The sequence below is a fragment of the Pyrenophora tritici-repentis genome, chromosome 10, assembly GCF_003171515.1.
Source record: "Pyrenophora tritici-repentis strain M4 chromosome 10, whole genome shotgun sequence".
Lineage (NCBI taxonomy): Eukaryota > Fungi > Ascomycota > Dothideomycetes > Pleosporales > Pleosporaceae > Pyrenophora > Pyrenophora tritici-repentis.
The window spans coordinates 2214827-2233850 of NC_089399.1; the positions used below are offsets into that span (position 1 = coordinate 2214827).

At 50.7% G+C, this 19024-nt stretch overlaps 5 protein-coding genes across 5 annotated transcripts; 1 reads left to right on the forward strand and 4 right to left on the reverse strand.

The window, feature by feature from the left end:
- Positions 1-309: 309 nt before the first annotated feature.
- On the reverse strand, positions 310-2451 carry PtrM4_046730 (uncharacterized protein; the record flags this gene model as incomplete). Its single annotated transcript, XM_066104684.1, has 1 exon — positions 310-2451. One exon carries the CDS (start codon positions 2449-2451, stop codon positions 310-312), a length of 2142 nt encoding a protein of 713 aa, XP_065959248.1.
- A 189-nt stretch (positions 2452-2640) lies between these two features.
- PtrM4_046740 (uncharacterized protein) lies at positions 2641-4323 on the reverse strand (the record flags this gene model as incomplete). The annotated part of the gene is made up of 1 exon (XM_066104685.1): positions 2641-4323. The coding sequence occupies one exon, from the start codon at positions 4321-4323 to the stop codon at positions 2641-2643; it is 1683 nt and encodes a 560-aa protein (XP_065959249.1).
- A 4599-nt stretch (positions 4324-8922) lies between these two features.
- Positions 8923-9360, forward strand: PtrM4_046750 (MAPEG domain containing protein; the record flags this gene model as incomplete). The annotated part of the gene is made up of 1 exon (XM_001936524.2): positions 8923-9360. The coding sequence occupies one exon, from the start codon at positions 8923-8925 to the stop codon at positions 9358-9360; it is 438 nt and encodes a 145-aa protein (XP_001936559.1).
- A 3141-nt stretch (positions 9361-12501) lies between these two features.
- PtrM4_046760 (Dimer-Tnp-hAT domain containing protein) lies at positions 12502-17219 on the reverse strand (the record flags this gene model as incomplete). The annotated part of the gene is made up of 2 exons (XM_066104686.1): positions 12502-14977; positions 16756-17219. The coding sequence occupies 2 exons, from the start codon at positions 17217-17219 to the stop codon at positions 12502-12504; spliced, it is 2940 nt and encodes a 979-aa protein (XP_065959250.1).
- A 1278-nt stretch (positions 17220-18497) lies between these two features.
- Positions 18498-18907, reverse strand: PtrM4_046770 (uncharacterized protein; the record flags this gene model as incomplete). The annotated part of the gene is made up of 2 exons (XM_066104687.1): positions 18498-18592; positions 18703-18907. The coding sequence occupies 2 exons, from the start codon at positions 18905-18907 to the stop codon at positions 18498-18500; spliced, it is 300 nt and encodes a 99-aa protein (XP_065959251.1).
- Positions 18908-19024: the final 117 nt, after the last annotated feature.

Sequence of the window (19024 nt, forward strand, 5' to 3'; positions counted from 1 at the left end):
CTTGCTCTCTCCACTTTAGTTTATTGTCCAGGGTTAGCCCGAGGTACTTGCATGTTGGTGACGGCTTTATCTCGCCCCACTCTGTCTGGATGGGCGCATCGACGTTGATACGTTTGCGTGATCTTGTGAAGTGAGTTAGCTGGAATTTATCGGGAGCAAAGACAGATGCGTGTGTCGATGCCCATCGCTGTGCTTTCTCTAGTACTGTGCCTAGCACCACAGTCCGCAACAATCAATTAAGTGGGTCCTAGAAGGTTCAGATTGGATTGATTGATTACCGCTTTAAGCCTAGTAGTTACCTATAGGAGTTTAAGCCCTACCTAGATAGGTAAGTGGGTCTAGGAGAGTGACCGGATTGAATTGATTGTTGCGGAGTCTACCTAGCACTTCGCACGTTCGTTCTGTGGTCTTGCCCCAGGCGAGGATAGCAACGTCGTCGATATATCCTACTGACATAGCGTCCGTCTGCTCGTTGCACTGCTCGATTAGGTCTGCGTTGTAGAAGAGATAGAGTATAGGGGAGAGTGGCGAGCCCTGGGGGATGCCTGTGTTTATCTCGTAGTCTTTGGATTTATACCCGTCGACTAGAACGCAGGTGTGTCTACCGCTTAAAAAGCTTGCTATCCAGCGCACTATCCTTTCGTCGACTTTGCGTTTTCGTAGGTTGTGGAGCAGCCGCTTGTGAGACACGTTGTCGAAGGCTCCAGTCACGTCTAGCAGCAAGAGACTGGCCACCTGGCCGTCTTTTCCGCTGTTCCACCGTTCATAGATCTTCGCCGTAATGGCGTGTAGTGCGTGCTCTGTGGATCGGTGCTTCCTTCCCCCCATGTGGGTCAGCGGTAGCACGTGGTGGGTTTCCACTAGGTAGCTTAGTCTCCTGGCTATCACTGCATCCATAACCTTGCCAATGGTATTGAGTAGCGCGATGGGACGGTATGCCTTGGGCACTGCGTAGTTGGTCTTGCCGGGTTTGCGTAGGACAGCTGTGATGGACGCTCGAAATGAGTTTGGGCAGTATCCTAGTCGCAGACTCTGGTTAAAGATCCTCGTTAGATGGACTGCTATTAGGTCGATCCCGGCTTGCAGCGCCTTATTCGTGATCCTGTCCGGACCTGGAGCTTTGAGGGGTGATGCTGCTCGAATGGCTGTCCGTACCTCCTTTTCTTCGATTGGTGGCATGTCGATCTGGCCTGCATATGTAGCATTCTCTATGTCTCCCAAGTCTGCTTCTGGTGGCGCTGGAAAGAAGACGTCTCGGAACAGCTCAGCCTTTTCTGCTGGGTCTTCTAGTTCACATCGGGTGTCAGGGTGCTGTATTGTTGGTATGGATCCAATTGACTGGTCATGCCTCGTACGTGCCCACCTTGCTAGCTTCCACAGCGCGTCTGGTGACTCTGTCGCTTGCTCTATGCGGTTTCTGTGTGCTTTGCGTAAGGCTTTGCTAATTGTTCTCGCTTTTTGGTTCCTCGCGGCGCGGTACGCTTCCCAGGTCTCTTCTGTATGGTATTGACTGTGTACCCTTTTCAGCCGTTTTGTCTCAGCTAGGATGGCTCTGCATTCCTCAGTCCATCCTTCCCGGGTGTAGGTAGAGGGTTGAGTCTCCGGCACTGCCTTGTGTATCGCGTTCTGGATTGCGGCTGTCACCTCACCTGTGTATGCGTCAAGCGCTGCCTTTGTGAGCGGTCTTCGAAGCGGAGGTAAGGCGTGTCTTAGCGCTTTCGTGTACTCTTTCTCGTCTAGTCTCTTCCAATCTTTGCGCGGCTCCTTCTTAAGCTGTTGTACTGTAAGGTCTAACGTTGTGCTTATTGGTAGGTGATCTGAGTTGTGGTCTAGACCTCTATCTACTTCGCTCTTAATGACTTTGTCGATTAGTCCTGTTGTTACGAGGCAGAGATCAATCGTCGACTGCGAGCGGCCTTCTTCATATGTGGTCGTTCCTGGTGAGAGAGTGTTATGGAGTGCGCAGTCTCCTATTATGTCTATCAGGTCCTCTGACTCGAGATCGGCGACCTCTCTATTTAGCCCTCCCCATAGAGGATGGTGGAGATTAAAGTCACCAAGCAGTATTTGTTCGTCCGTATGATATTGTCTTAACGCTTCTCGTACCTGTGGTAGTACGCTCTGTCGGTTACTCGAAGTCTTCGGCGGGTTGTAGACGTTATGGATAACTAGTCTTTCTTGTTGTTGCTGGTCGTCTTTTGGGTCTATAATTATAGAGCAGATGTCTCTAGTTCGTTCCTCAAAGCGCCATCTTAGTTGGTCTATCTTCTTGTTAATAAAGAAACAGACTCTAGCTATTCCTCCTATGTGGCTTGTTGGGTAGCAAAGGTGGAACTTGTTCTTGGCTGGGTGATGTGTGGTTGTTGCGTATGGGTTTTTCCATGGCTCTTGAATAGCGATAATATCGAAGTCGTAGATCCCTGGGTCACGTAGTAATGACGCCATGACCATGTCTCTTGACTTGCGTACGTTGTACTGTAATATGCAGACTCCGCAACAATCAATCGATTGACATGATTGATTCCTATATAGGTTAAAGAATTACTTCATTAGGCAGCCTTTAACCTAGATAGGAATCAATCATGCCGATCCGATTGATTGTTGCGGAGTCTGGTAATATGTTTAGTCTATTGTGTCTATTCATGCTTCGTTGTCAGAGTCGATTTCCATGTGCTGGCTGTTGCCGCCCTGTGTTCGTCGCGTGCTATTCCCGTTTGCTTCCATAGCCCTCCGAGTGGGCATGATATGCCTCTGCGGCCTTTGGCTGCCGCTCGCCTGTGTTGGTGGGTTCTGTTGCTCTGCTGGATCGACGGTGGTTCCAGCATTAGTCCTCTTCTGCCCTCGTCCGGTCTGGGATCGGTTCCTGGTGATTGGTGTTGGCTGCGTCGATACAGCGGCTTGCGTGAGTCTGCTCCTTCGGGTGGCGGTTACTGGTTCTTCTAGTGGAACTCTCCCTCCTGTCTCCGTAACCGGGTGGTAGTATGGGCGCATGTCGTATGCAGCCTTCGCTTTCGCCCTCTCCTCTTTCCTAGTAGGACATTGGTAGTTCCATGCTTCGTGTTCGCCTCGACAGGTGGCGCACTTCCTGGGGATAGTCCGGTCGAGCTTCGACGGGCAGTCTCGACTTTCGTGTTCTTGCGCGCAGTATCCGCATGCGATTGTTGCCTTGCACTGGGTTCCTATGTGGCCGTAGTGTTGGCACTTAAAGCACTGCTTCACTCGGCACTGTCGCTCGTATCGCTCGCACTGAAAGACCTCGCCCTGCCAGATGAGGCCCTCGTCAATGATCTTGTTGGCGTCCTCTGGCTTACTAAACTCTATAATAATGCTAGAGGCGGCTTTCGTAGGTGCGTTGCGTGTTAGCCATCCTATGTACTTAATTTCTGCCTGCGGGATGAACGGCTTGTTGTCCAGCAGTAGCTGATTTCTCGTCTCTTCGAATCTAGTCATGTCGATTGTGCTAGTGCGTATGCTGTGTGCAATGATGCCGTAAGTCGTGATCCGTAGGGTGGCCCTGTTGCCGACGCGGTGGACCCAATCGTCGGCGAATTGCTTTAGTGCTTCTATATCAGTGCTGGTAGCTGTCTTGATGCTAAGGTCGCCGCTCTTTAGCTGGTTTGATGAGAGTACCTTGATGCTAGCTATATTCTCATTTCCGCTCTGCGCGATGGCGCGCTCTACGTGCGCATTGAGGTTGCGCGGGTTCATCGCCCGCAGGCTTTGTACTGTATTGGGGTCTCTAATAGTCACGACGACTTCACGCTGCGTCTGAGAAGAAGGCATTCTAGGAACTTGTGTATTCGATGTACCTGCTAGCGTCGCGCCCCTCGCTGCCATCGCAGCATAGCTGAGCGCGCCACCTGTCTGTGGTCCTGCATTTTTGATCCGTCTTGCCATCTCTAGGCTGGCTTTACCTACCTCTGCCGCCTCCTTGGCTGCTGTCTTTGCTTCCTCTCCAGCTCTTATGTTCAGTTGTACGTTTGCAGCGATTGTGTGGACAGTGTCGGTTGTATTTTTAAGTTCGGTCTTAAGTTCTTGTTTGACGGCGTCGAGCATTCGCGCGGTGTTGTCCGAGGTCGCTTTGGCCTCGGTTTGCAGGATGCTAAGCGCGTCGCATACCGTGCTGAGGTCGGGGGCGTGTTGCACTTTCAGTATGAATGTCAGGGTGCCATGGATAATGATCTTGACAAGGTCTGCCGGTACGGGCTGGCTTTGAGTGCGATCGATGCAGGTCAGCGCGTCCTGAAGGTAGGTGCTGAGTCGTGTAGCGTGCTCGCGGAATGGTGTTGGCCATGCGGGCTGCTGAGGCCACGGTGTCGCCATGGCACGTCAGTCGCAGTGGGCGCTACGGCTGAGTGCTGGCTAGTCAATTGGCGTCAAGAGCGAGCGTTTGAGTGCGAAAAAACGACTGAATTCCAAAAATCAAGTTCTCGCTGTGTGTGGTGTTTTTCCCTGCCTACTGATTGATTGATTGATTGAGTCCTACTCGGTTTCAGCCGCGTTTTCTCCGCAGCTATGCCCGGCGTGGCTGGCGTAGCCAACAGCCGACGCCGCGCAGACGTTAATCCGCGCCGCCCCACGTCACTCCCTTATGGGAGCCAGCTGTTCCTAGAGGCCTGCCGTTTCCCCTCCACCACTATCTACAATCTGGCTGCCACCTCATCTGGATAATGGTTCTACTAACAGTATGCTGTGCTTATAGGCTCGTAGAGGCGTGCTGCCTCGTATTTTGCGGCCGCGATACCTACAGTCTCCCTCTAGCGCTCGGCTGTCGTCTACGCGTCTTCGATCCCAACATGCCCAAGGATCTGCGCTTGTTCTACAAACTGGATGGCTTTGGTAGCTAGCTGTGGCTTACCTAGGATGGCCCGGAGGTTGTGTCGTCCACGGGCTCCCTGCCTACAAAAACTGCTGCACTTGTTTCTTACAACTATTAGTAAGCATCCTACAGCGTACTGTACAATCCTCTTAGCACGGGTAACGTCCCTCATAGTGCAGCTGCGTACTAAGAAGATAGGCCTGCGCGACTTTCTCTTCACCCAAAGAGTGCCAGGTGTTACCAGCTCCCGCTGCCAGTGCGGGGAGAGACGACAGACTGTCGCCCACATCCTGCTCCACTGCAGGATGCTCAAGGACCTCCGGAACCAGGTATTCGACAACCTCGAGGGACGACACAACCTCCGGGCCATCCTAAGTAGGCCATAGCTAGCCACCAAAGCCATCTAGTTTATAGAACAAGCGCAGATTCTTAGGCATGTTGGGATCGAAGACGCGTAGACGACAGCCGAGCGCTAGAGGGAGACTGTAGGTATCGCGGCCGCAAAACACGAGGCAGCACGCCTCTACGAGCCTATAAGCACAGTATACTGTTAGTAGTGCCATGATCTAGATAAGGTGGCAGCCAGATTGTAGATAGTGGTGGAGGGGAAACGGCAGGCCTCTAGGAACAGCTGGCTCCCATAAGGGAGCGACGTGGGGCGGCGCGGATCAACGTCCGCACCGCGTCCGCTGTCTGCCACGCCTGTCACTCCGGGCATAGCTGCGCAGCAACGCGGCTGAAACCGAGTAGGAGTCAATAAATAAATAAATAAATATGTTGAGAATATTCCGGTCACCTGTCACGAGGACGCTAAGTCACATGACCCACACCGCTCTATATTAGCCGAGCTTTGTATAGTTAGCAATTGACACACTTACATGCCATGACTGAGAGAGTCATTCTTTCTCAACAGGTTATGAGCCCGGCTTACGCGCTTGCGTGTGCATTGTGAGTGTCCGGAGTGTCGTTTCTTCGATATGGGCAGCAAGCTGGTATATGCGTGTCTACGCCAGAACAACCCAGGAGGTCGTCGCCTTCTATATTCTAAGACACTGGGTCGTCGCCCTGGCTGCCGCGAAGGGTATTAAGTCCTGAAGACACTGGGCCGTCGCCCTGGCTACCGCGAAGGGTATTAAGTCCGAAGAAAAATGGACTATCGTCCGGAGAAGCTGGGAGCGTCTCGAAGATACCTTGGGCGAGTTATACCCAATTCCGACGCGCGAGTCGAAGAGAGCAATGGTTGCTCTATCCCTTTTCAACCAACCTTTTGACAACGATTCGAATACCTACCTACCGACGGTAACCATCGATTCTTCCGAAAACAACTCGAATTGCCTGCCTATCGATAGTAACCTTTCGAGACCTTCTTTTTAAACTAGTAGCTACAGTTCGACAGCTACTTTCAATTCCTTAAACTCGAAAACCTACCGTTTGACGGTGCTCGAAGTTTTTTTACTCTCTCGAACGCTACCCACCTACCCCCACCCGATTTCTCGATCGATTTTTATCTTCTTTCCAAAGGATTTCGTTAAATAAACGCAAAGAAGCAAAGGCTTATATAACGATGGGGGAGAATAAGGGTGTTAGGGTCTGGAGCCCTGAATAGGACACAGACAAGGAGGCAGGAGCGGAGGAACGGAGCGGGGACAACAAGAGAGGAGAGCGTACATAGCTAGAGTACTGGGAGTACTAAGCTAGGGGAGCGCTAGGATAGAGGAGAGCGTACACAGCTAGAGTACTGGGAGTACCAAGCTGGGGGAGCGCTGGGACAGAGGAGAGCGTACACAGCTAGAGTACTGGGAGTACCAAGCTGGGGGAGCGCTGGGACAGAGGAGAGCGTACACAGCTAGAGTACTGGGAGTACCAAGCTGAGGGAGCGCTGACTCTCACGTAGGAGTCGAGGGAGAGTCGGTATGTTGGTGATATCGATTCTACCTTGATTTTCAAACGCGAAAATTCTCTCGACCTTCTTTCTCGACCTTCTTTCTCGACCTTCTTTCTCGACCTTCTTTCTCGACCTTCTCTCTCGACCTTCTTTCTCGACCTTCTTTCCTCAACTCTTCACTCGGCCGATACCTCACTTTACTTGAGGGACTCGCAACGTAACGGCCACTATAGGGTGACAGGGAGGTTTCATTCTTGTTGACAAGGCACTTCTGGGGGAGTGTTGGAAAGTGCATGCAAGGCGTTCAGTGGAAGCATATAAAGGGAGAAGAAGCTTCGACTGCAAGACCTATACAAAGTAGTGGGTACAGCTGATCGGCTTATGGGGGAGTGTTGAGAATATTCCGGTCACCTGTCACGAGGACGCTAAGTCACATGACCCACACCGCTCTATATTAGCCGAGCTTTGTATAGTTAGCAATTGACACACTTACATGCCATGACTGAGAGAGTCATTCTTTCTCAACAAAATAAATAAATAAATCAACCCACACACTTCGAGATGCAGTCCAACGCACAGTGATACTTGCTTCGTGATGCATACCATCACGTCGCCCCCGAGTGTTGAGATCCGCCGTTCTCTCATCCGCTGACCGATGGAACGACCTGATCCAGCCCACTACGTCTCCATGCTTCTCGAGTCCACCGGCGCCGATTTCTACATCAAGCCGCAGCGAGCTCTAGTCTCAGCTCGTTAAAGGGTAATACGATTGGATAGGAAGGATATAAGATAAGGTAGAGCGCGGCGGCCTTGGAAATCGAAGCCTGCGCTTCGGCAAATGGGGTTCAACTAAGCGCTACTGGCAAAACGCCGTCGTTGCAAGCGCATACGAAGGTGGAAAGGCTCTGCATACTTAGTGATACAGCTATGGTACGATTAAACGACAAGCGGCTCCGAGCACGAGCACCGAAATCATTAGGGCCGTGGAGATATGCTCCAGTTCGACCTCTAACAATAGTGAGGAGTTTTGGTTGTTCATGTTCGTGAGGGATGAGTACTAGCAGAGCTGTGGCGGTGGCCATGCTTGGCAGGATGCTACACTATCTAGAGCTGCATACTAAGATCTTAAAGATTGAGCAAGCATGACTCTTTTCAAAGACTATAATAACCACTATTTTTCAAGCATCGACGATGTCGAACTCGTTCGTAAATCCATTTCAACTCTGTGTGCGTCGATCCCAGTAAACGTTTGCGACATCTTCTGGTCCTACCCTAGCTTCACATCTGTTTCAGCGTTTTTTGCAACTTAGGAATGTCAATCTCACCATAAATCGTCGCGTGGACCGCGTTTGCACCTTTAGGCGCATACATCTTTGCAAGAGAAGTGCTTATGGCCAGAGGCGTTATAGATGACGGTCGCGTACGGCGCGTTGTCGCTATTCTGAACAGTGGTTTCGAAGGCAAACTTAACACTCTTCTTGCTCGATACATCTTAGGAAATGCAGGCAGCTTTCCCGCCACTATTGTTTATCTTGCACCAGACCCTTGATACTTTCTGGTGGTCTTAACCGCCAGCGGATAGCTGCGATTGTTTCACCGTTGTTTAGACGGTTCCTCGGCAGCTCACTTACTATGCCAGAAGTATCACCAAATGCGAGGCCGAATTAGTAGAGGTACAGCAGACAATTGTTGCGGTTGGCATAGCCTATCGTTTGCTAAATGAGAAGCGTGTTAAAAATCGCGAACCTGATTAACTGTTGCAGTATAATTATTGTAAGATGAGTATTGCAGTTTGGATTGACAAAGTGATTTGAAACTGTCCGAGGCTAGAAAGCGCACTCGATCGGAGTATTGTGGACGGGGAATCATGAATATTTCGAAGAACCTAACGTACGCAACAGAAATCATGTTCTATGACGTAATTAACTAAATCAAGTTAGGTCATTAAAGCCGGGTGTCTCGATTATTGGTAGAATCGGACCGTCTGCATGGAGCTGACAAATAAGTCTATTTCAACGGAGATATTGGTGGATCGCGGGTTAATAAGCTCGACTAACCGCTCTTAGCGTTAAGCTACTAACAGGAAATAAATTTGTTAGACCGGACTTATATCGCTCGCTCACTTGCTTCCTCTACCTACCAAAACGTTGTTACTCTACAGCCCCGAATTGAGGCAATTGCCAACTTTCCTGGCCCGAACCATCAGCCAACAGCCACCATGTCCCCCCTTCTTGCCAACAAACCTCTCCTTGGCCCCCTTGTCGGCCTTAATATCTGGACCTTTGCTATGGAATTCCTACTATACAAACGCAGGATCCCAGCGCTCTCGAAGTACAACGTCACCTTTGATCCAGCAACCGTCAAAAAGCAGAAGGCAGAAAAGTTACCAGCTTTCGTTCAATGGCCGGCAGATAATTTCAACAACTTACTGGAACAACCTACTCAGTTCTACGCAGTGTTGCTGGGGCTGAGCTTTTTGGATGTCAAGGACAAGAGGACTGTCAGTGTGGCGTGGACTTATGTAGGGCTGAGAATGTTACACAGCATCATTCACGTTTCTACCAATAATCCTTCCATACGCTTTCCGGTCTTTGCTGCGAGTTCGCTCGCACTACTTGGACTCACGGCTCAGGCAGCTTGGATGCTTCTATTCTAGGGAGCCGGTCACAATACCGAACATCTAGTTCCAACGTGTTAGGGCCACCAGTGGTTAACAATGAGATAGCCTGTGTAGTAGCTTAGCATTGGTTTTCGCGGATAAAGCGAGGTGAAATAGATAAGGGTTGCCATTAGAGACAGGAAAGGCTGGGGCTTTCTGAAAAGCAGTAACAATATATTGCGCTGATAGTACGAAGTTAAAAACAGTGAATTGTAAGAGCTATTACTAAGATCTATATACCGTAATTCTATTTCCTTCTTAGCAATCCCTGATTGATTGATTGATTAATTGATTTAATCCTACTCAGTTTCAGCCGCGCTCGGGGACCAGAATAGAGAAGAGGGAGAGGGTATGTGAAGTAAGGGATTGCGGCACAGTCTTAGTAATAGAGAACATGTGGAAACAACGAACCCGCGACTATAGGAGGCGCTGCTTAGAAGGCACAGCCTTGCACTACTAATATCTTTAGAAGCGTGTCTGTGGTAGGGATAATGTCGCACTTTTGTGTGCATGGGGTGGTTGTTCACGTCAAAAGAGTGAATGTGGTATATTGTGTGTGATTAAGTGTAATGCATGTCAGATCACCCTAGCTAATGCCTATCTACAGGAATTACAGCAAGATTACTAACGCAGCTAGCTCTTGCACGTGCTTGTGACAATGCCTCGCCTGCGACACATATTAATCTCTAGTAATAGACCTACAGTCCTTCAAACTTCTTCTTATAGATTTATGGTGTAATTAGTCTCTTGTTATCTTGCAGTTTCTTAGGCTATGATCAATCTCGTAATATATCACATATTCAAATAAACTGTTACGAACCTAAGGAGAGGACACAGTGCAAGATATGAAGGGCAGAAGGATGGAGACCTTGTCGGAATCCCTTCTCAGACAAAGGCGTACAAAGGTGTACAAGGACCAATGACGTAAGCCTGCCCCGCATCCCATAAAGCTTGGCGGAACGCCACCATGGGCAGACTCCGCAACAATCAATCGGATCGGCATGATTGATTCCTATCTAGGTTAAAGGCTGCCTAATGAAGTAATTCTTTAACCTATATAGGAATCAATCATGTCAATCGATTGATTGTTGCGGAGTCTGACCATGGGACATGTCACGTGTGTCCCAAGGAATCCCACGATGTACCACGATGTCCCACGCATGGGACAGTGTAGGACAACGTAGGACGTATAGGACATAGGACATTCGTTAGTATATAACAATAGGCAATGAGCCCTTACGGTTCATTGTGTTCAACTTCGAAATCTAAGGATTAGTACTTGATTCTCAACTCCCCGTATATTACATCGATCTACCAATCGTGCTATACACCCTCGTGTCCATCGCATCACTCTATCCCCGAGAACCAACCCAAGATCATCTTCGGACGACCTTCACATAAACCTACGTTTTACATTCTCGACACTAGACTAGTTAGTAAGCAGCTGCAGTAGGTACTTCGGTGGTACGTGGTGTTTGCCACCATCAGTATGGAGGATGGCCAAGCCGCACCAGCTGGAGGGTTGCGCCGGAGGCGATGGTTAGTAGATATGGGTGAAGAGAAGAGAGCTGTAACTATGAAACCCCTAGATAGGGTAGAGTCTTGCCAAGCATGGCCACCGTCACAGCTCTGCTAGTAATTTACTCATCCGTGTGGAAACATGAACAACCCAAAACTCCTTACGACTCTTATAGCTTGAACTAAAGCACACCTCTATAGCTCTGAAGATTACAGTACTCATGTATCATATAAAGCTAGGGCCTCTCCACCTTCGTATGCGCTTGCAACGACGACGTTTTGGCAGTAACGCTCGGTTGAACCCACTTGCCGAAGTGCAGGCTTTGATTCCAGGCCCGCCACGCTCTATCTTAGCTTATATCCTTCCTGTCGCATCGTATTCCCTTCCAATAAACTAAGACTAGAGCTCGCTACAGCTTAGTCTAGGAACCGGCGCTGATGGACTCATAGAGCAATAGGGACGTGGTGGGCTTGATCAGGTTTTTCGTTCGGTCAGCGGAGAGGACAATAGCAGGCGTCGGAGCTTGAGGGCGTCATAATGGTACGTCTCTACGTTACAAGTGGGTATCACTGTGCGTTGGACTGCGTCTCTGTGTCAAAGTAGGCTTTCGAACCCGGGCCAAGTCTTATCACCGCTCCTAATCCCAAGTCGGATTTAGCAATAATCCGAGCGCTTGTGCAAGCTGCACAGCCACACATCCTTCAGTAAAATACCCACTAACGTGTTGGATCAGTAAGTGGGCCAGATCAGTTAGTGGGCCACCCCACCAAACTTGACGCGACGCTCTACACAACCACCACGATGCCGCGACAATAACGCCCTATACAGACTTCTTGTGAAGGTAGAATAAGTCTCGCTATGGTATCCTATCGTAATAATCTAAAACAATCTGTGCGCGCACTCGCAGTAGCGTATGACGTGCCAAAGTCAACGCTCCAACGACGTCTTCATGGTGTCCAGGCGCGATTAGAGACAGCCTCTGTCAACCGCAAGCTATCGCCTATTGAGGAGCAGTCTCTTGTCTAGTGGATTCTAGAGCTTGACCGACGCGGTTTTCCACCCCATATTATCGACGTACGACGAATGGCAGACGCGTTACTCGCCGCGCGTGGCCAAGATCTACCTCCACCACCTGTAGGCAAGAAATAGGTATCGCGCTTTATCTAGAGCTAGCCCAAGCTTCAGACAAAGTAGACTAGGAGATTCAATAGCCAGCGCGCCTCCTACGAAGATCCTAGTATAATCGCAGCGTGGTTTAAGCTAGTAGAGGAGACGCGACAGACGTACGGCGTCCTTAACTAGGATATCTACAACTTTGATGAGACTGGATTCGCGATGGGCGTCGCTATAACGTTAAAAGTAGTCACTAGCGCTAATAGAGTTGGCAGAGCAGTCGTCGTCTAGCCAGGTAATCGCGAGTGGGTGACAGTAATCGAGTGCGCACACCTGAGATCAATCAATCAAGCAAGCTGACAGCCCCCGGCTTGATTGATTGGCTGTTTGTATGAGATTTGGCTGGATTGATTGAATTGGCTTGGCGGAAAGTTGTTAGCTTGATTGGTAGCTTGGGTGCTTGATTCCCAAATAGGAAAGTTGTATATATTTTTTGGTGTTGAGTCTCAGCCGTCGTCCCATGTATCTAGATCGTCGTCTTCGCCCACCCACTTGCTAAGCTCGTACAAAACGTCCATCTGCTCGTCGGTAAGCTTTGATTGGCCCATATCGTCGTTGTCGCCGCCACCAAAACCTGCCCGTCTCCATCGTCGTACTGAGTGTAGTGCTGCTAGTAGCTCAGGTGATATACAGCGTCGGCGAGGCTCTAGTAGATCTCCGAGCTCACTGAAGACGCGCTCACACTCACAGCTTGAAGCGGGTATAGAGAGTATAGTAAGCGCCATCTTACTAAGGTTGGGATATTGATCGCGCAGCCCGAACCAGTATTGTATAGGATCGGTGCCCTTGCCAACGATTGGCTCGCGCTTCCACTGCTCATACTCATCCTCCTTAGTATTGCCGCGTGTGGGATCAATAATGCCGTCAATCGCGTCGTCAATATTGCTCGGTTTCTTCGGTGCGCGTGTGTAGCAAGGCCTCGGTAACGGCAGCGACTTGTAATCCGCCCACAGTGCCTGGAAATTAAGATTATTAAGCGCCAGCCAGTCAGGCTTCTCAGCCCACGCTTGATCGCAGTAGTGTTTGTAGCGAGGATGGAGTATTGTAGCAGCGTAGTAAGCTGGCGAGTCGTCGAGTTTAGCGTAGTACTCGTTCGCCTTAAGTAGCGCTGCGCGTAGATTAATAGGAAGGTGATCTTCGGGTGCCTCGTCGTGAGCGTCATGGACTACGCAATCGTAGTAGAGGAGGCGAGCTTCTAATTGAGTGAGTAGAAACTCAAACGTTGGGATCACCTCAGCGATCGCGCCAAAGCTATACTCGCCACGTCCCTCAAAGCGCTTTGTACACTCTTTAAGTGGCCTAAGAACCTCTATATAGTCGGTAACAACAGCCCAATCGGCAGCTGTGAGGCCGTCTGATCTCATCCACTGTGGAGCAGCAGGCCGATTTTTGCCCTGTGAGTCGGCGTAGATATCCTCTTTTGCTGTATTTTGTATGTGGGTGTTCGCGTACGCGTTGATGGCCGGCGCGAGCTTTATAGCTCGCTCAAAACAGTCGAAGTATGAGTTCCAGCGTGTGACTACTGGCTTGATTGGCTGTAGTATCGTGAGCTTGTCGTCTGCGTCGTGAGGTAGCTCACGGTAAGCTGTACGCTGCGCCTTCTCAAAAAGATTGTACTGCTGCGGTGTGTGGATATAGTTGACAATATCGAGAAGTACGCCTAAAGGCCCGTGCTTTCGCCACTCCTTTATAAACGCTGCCTCGTCGGCGAGCTCGTCAACTCCCTCGTTGTTGTATGAGTCTGCATCTCTGCCCCAGAGCAGTCTCTGCCCAATCAGATTGATCGTATGAGGGCCACAGCGGAGGCGTCGGTGTATAGGATTGAAGTTAAGCTCGTGGGCAATCGCAGCGACAGCGGTGTCGTTATTAGAGGCATTGTCGAGGACGAAGTAACCGAGTGTGCGCTCGCTTATGCTAAACTGCTCTAAGATTGATAATACAACCTCAGCTAATCGATCGCCGGAGTGAGCGCCTGTGAGCTGAGGCAGCGCGATAGGCAGGTCTCGGAGCTTGCCATCTGAGTTGACGTAGTGGGCGACGATACCGAGAAACCCGCGCTTGCCGCCTTTCGTTGTCCATCCGTCAAAGCTTATATGGATCTTGCTAAGCGATTGTGACAGCTCGTGGACAACGCGGGGCCTGAGCCAGTCAAACAGTCGTATGACGTATTGGGAGACGCTCTTGTGGTTCTTCCAGAGCGCTGCTTCTGCAAGTGGGTTGGCGATAGCAATTAGGCGTCGAAAAGCTGGTGTTTCGAACTCAGAGATGGGGTGGTTGTTCGCGACGAGCCAGTCTACTGCGGCAAACCTAAAGCGCTGCTTGCTAAACCCGTTAATCTGATTAGCTACTGCCTGTGAGATAGGGACTCTCGCAGTGGTGAGCGCGTTGTAAACACTAGCAACTGGAGTCTTGCCTGGTGCTACTAGCCTATGGCCAGGTTTCTGCTCGCTGAGGTGGCGCGCGGCTGACGAGACTGCTGCGCTTGTATTGTATATCCCAATACCAATATCCGTGAGCTTGTGCTTGAAACACCAGTGGCAGATGAAGAATACGCGGGTTGGATCTTTGAGAAGAGCGACGCGATAGCCGTGGCGATAGATCCAACTCCGCTTGTGTTGGTGCGTCGTGATAGGCTTCGTATACAGCTTAAGGCGACCCCAATCTATGCCATCATAATTGTCTTCGAGATGGGCGTCAAAAGCCTCATCTACAGCGTCGTCGGCGGCTTCAGAAGACGGAGCGAGCGTAGCTTGCTCACTGCCCTCGGCGGGCGCGACGATAGCGTCTTCGGGCTGCGACTCGCGCAATCGCGACTCGAAAGTATGTGTATATGGAGGCGGCGGAGATAGAGCAGATGGCTGAGATTGATATGACTGCGAGTCGATCGCGACGGGCTGGCTCGCAGTGCCGCGCGCGCGCTTTCTAGGCGAGGGAGCGCTATCAGAGACGCGTTTTTGGGCGGCATGAGGGCGACGATGAGGTGAGGTATACGGCGATAGATCTGCAACACCAAAAGTATATAGTATTGTGGGTGATGGAGATGGAGATGGAGTATACTATATGAGACGACGCGCTGGCTGCTAGTTACACGGAGCTATCGGATATTACTCAATGTTACACGGCGTAACTAAAACACCAAAAAAAGCTCAGTATAGAGCTTTTACAGCTATCTAAGCTGCCTCATGGGCTGCCTCATCACCGAAATCTACTATATACTTAAGGCAATCAAGCTATCAATCTGAATCAAGCTCACGGAAAAGCTCAGCTGGATTGATTGCGTTTTTGTATGAGGTTTGGCTGGATTGATTGAATTGGCTTGGCATCAATCTTCCAATCAAGCTATCAAGCTAGCTTGATTGATCTCAGGTGTGCGAGTGCGTCAACGCGTCTGGCTGGTCTCTTCCACCCTTCGTGATCCTGTCTGGTAAGGTCCACCAGAGTAACTGGTATCGCAACCTCCTACTAGACTGGACTGTTGGCGTCTCAGATAACGGCTGAACGACTGATTAGCTTGGCGTAGAGTGGGTGAAGCATTTTAACCAGTATATAGTAGCTCGTACGGCTGGAGTCTATCGCCTTCTTATTCTAGACGGCCACAGCAGCCACGCTATATCTGAGTTTGACCAGTTCTGTACAGAGAACAAGATTATCACTCTCTGTATGCCGCCTCACACGTCGCATCTTCTACAGCCTCTAGATGTGAGCTGCTATTCCCCTCTTAAGCGCGCGTACGGACGCGAGGTAGAGGAGCTCGCCCGCCATGGCGTCTACCATGTTGACAAAACAGACTTTCTTGCAGCATATACACGGATCCGGCTGACTATATTCACGCAGTAGAATATCCAAGCAGGCTTTCAGGCGACAGGCCTTGTCCCTTTTTATCTAGATCGCGTCCTATCGTCGCTAACTATCGTCTGGACGCCGTCTCCACCACAGACAGCTATTGACAATAATATTACAGCGCAGGCAGTAGTACAGATAGAAACACCACATACGGTAGCAGAGCTTCAGCAGCAAGTACGCTATCTCCAAGAGCGACTGCGCCGGCAGCCAGAGAGCCCTACAAGTATCGCGATACGTCAGCTTGCTAAAAGCGCTCAGCTTGCGATGCAATCAGCGACAATACTTACAGAGGAAAATAAGAGGCTACGCGAAGAAAACCAGCGTCAGCGACAGAAGCAGGATCAGCAGCGTCAATATATTGCTTCTGGTGGAGCTCTCCAGGTGCGACAGGCTCAGCAGCTTGCTGCAGAGGCAGAAAGGGTGGTTGTAGAGGCTGAACAGGGTGAGAGCAGTCAGCGACGTCAGCGCGCGCCGCCGACATGCACAAAGTGCCACGTTCAAGGTCACACAAGGACTCAGTGTAGAGCTACATAATAAATTATATTTTTTAGGTTTTATCTTATTTTATTACGTTGTTATGGCTCAATTGCACAAAACGTTAGGTCAAGTTTGGTGGGGTGGGCCACTTACTGATGTGGGCCGCTTACTGATAAAATACGTTACACTATGAGATACTTAGTAATACTTATAAGAAATAAGTCTAGCGGTTTCTAAAAGTAGGGGGTAAGGGCTATGCTGACAAGAGCTAGAGCAACTAAGGAAAAGCCTGCGCTAAGCGAGACAGGGGTGAGCGTGGGATGACAACTAAGCTGCGTGCGCAAAGCGGAAGCTGCAAGTGCATGAGAGTGTATAAGTACCCAATAGCTTTGATGACTAGCTGCGGCGTGCTCAGAATCGTTCTAAGGCTGTTTCGTCCGGATGGGTTGGCGAAGATGCGGTTCCGGAGGTCCTTATGCCTGCTACAGTGCAGGAGGAAGTGGGCGACGGTTTGCTGTCTCTCTCCATAACTGCAGCGGAGACTGGTAACGGTCGGGACGTGTCGGCTGAAGAAGAAGTCATTCAGACCTACCTTCTCGGTTCGCAGCTGCACCAGCAGCACGCTTTCCCTTTTGCTAAGCCTTTCGTGGAGCTGCAGCACTTTCTTGGTGAGCGTCAGCATGTGTCTGTATGTCCCGCGGCCTGTCTTGTCTTCCATGCGCTGATTCACGCCCTTTCTGCCTGTGTCTTGCACCACCTTCTGAGCGTTGTTCTGAGCGTTCTGAGCGGGTACAGCTGCGAGGGCGGGTTTGCTGGTAGCTGGCTGCGGCCGTCCTCTCTCCATCCAGTTGCCTCCTTGGCGGCCTGGTCGGTGGCCTCATTTCCGGGGGTGCCTACGTGGGCCGGTATCTCTCAGACAGTCACGGTTAGGTTAGGCCTTTGTCCTGGAGCTCCAGGGCCTTTAACTAACTTAGCTCCTATCCTAGAGCGCTTGGCAAAGCGCCGCACAGTCACACAGCCACGGTCCTAGCGTCAGCAACGATAGATCACAGCTAAGCTGCTTTAAGCCAGGTGCGCGGGTCGTACTTAACTAGTTAACTAGTTAACTAGTTAAGCAATGTTGGCGGTTCGTTGCGGAGGGATGTTCGACCCACAGGGACGGACGGAGAATAGAAAAACACGACAAACAGCGAGAAATCAACTTTCCGAATTATCGTCACAAGGGACGGAAAATACACCCGCCAATGGCCGCAACGGTCTCTGCAGGCCATCGCGCGTCCCCCCCGCGCCGGTTTGGCACCTGCACAGCCGCTGTTGCGGCCCTGGCCGGCATAGAAAGCAAAAATTTGCGAGCAAGCTACTTAACATGACACACGTCCACCAAATACAGCGGCAGCCATCTAGCCACAACATAGCAACGCAAGACGCGACGACGGAGCCCAGACACCCCATTCAGCATCATGGTTACATCACGCACACACAAGGTCATCGATGGGCTTCCTGGCTAGCCCATCACCATCCGGCAATGTCTGCAACGTCCCGCATCGACGAGCCCTCGAGCTGAACGGCATCATCTCTCACGCAAACTACCTCACAGACACCCGGCATGCTACTATCGGTGCCATTACATACTTACAGATCACCAGACAGCCTCGTCCACTGTCGCCCCACGTGTTGAAGGACTGGTCCCCCTTCGACACACCTGACAAGGTCTGAGGAGGTTCGCATGAGAGCTCTCATGCTTAGTAGGCTTGACGACACGCACGAGCGGAGCATCGCTCCTGTGAAGCTGCGTTGTGACGAAATGCTGCTGCCGCTGTGCCCGGTGGCAGGTCACACCACAAGATACGGCCACATAGGAACCTAGTGGACAGCATCATAACACTTGAAGAACAACAGAGATTGGGGAACATACTTTGAGCCCTAGGGGTATTAGGGCAAGCTAGCACACACGACAGCTGAACGCTAGGGGGAGACTGAAGGTACCACAGACGCAAAGCATGAGGCAACTGTGCCTCTACGAGCCTTGAACAACGCTGCACACACGAGGCTTTGAGCACGGCATACACATGGAAACACAGTTTGCAGAACACACACATAGGCAAAAGACGTCACTTCTAGTCTAGAAGTCAATGAGCAAGCTGAGCGAGCTCAGCCAATTGGCTTGCTCAGCCAATTGAGCGGAGGCCAGCAGCTCGCTCGGCTCGCTCGGATTGGCTGAAACAGGGCTGTCAGCTCGCTCGGCTTGATGGGCTCAGTCCCGATTAGGAAAGTTATATAGAAACCTTGGTGTTGAGTTTCTCAGCTAATATCCCACTTATGTACACCGTATTTCGCGTCCATCTCCTCATCGCTGATAGCCTCCTTTACAGGCACCTCACCACTGCCAAATCTAGCTCTTATCCATCGTCGATCGCACTGTATTGCTGCTAGAAGTTGCGGAGAAATGCTGCGCCGACGGGGCTCGAGGAGGTCACCCAGCTCGCTGAATAAGCGCTCACACTCACAGCTTGAGCCTGGGATTGATAGCATGTCGATAGCAAATTTGCTAAGGCTGGGGTAGCGATCGCGGAGTCCTACCCAGTATTTTATAGGGTCGACGCCCTCGCTAGCGATCGGTTCGCTGCGTTTCTAAGCCTCATATTCATC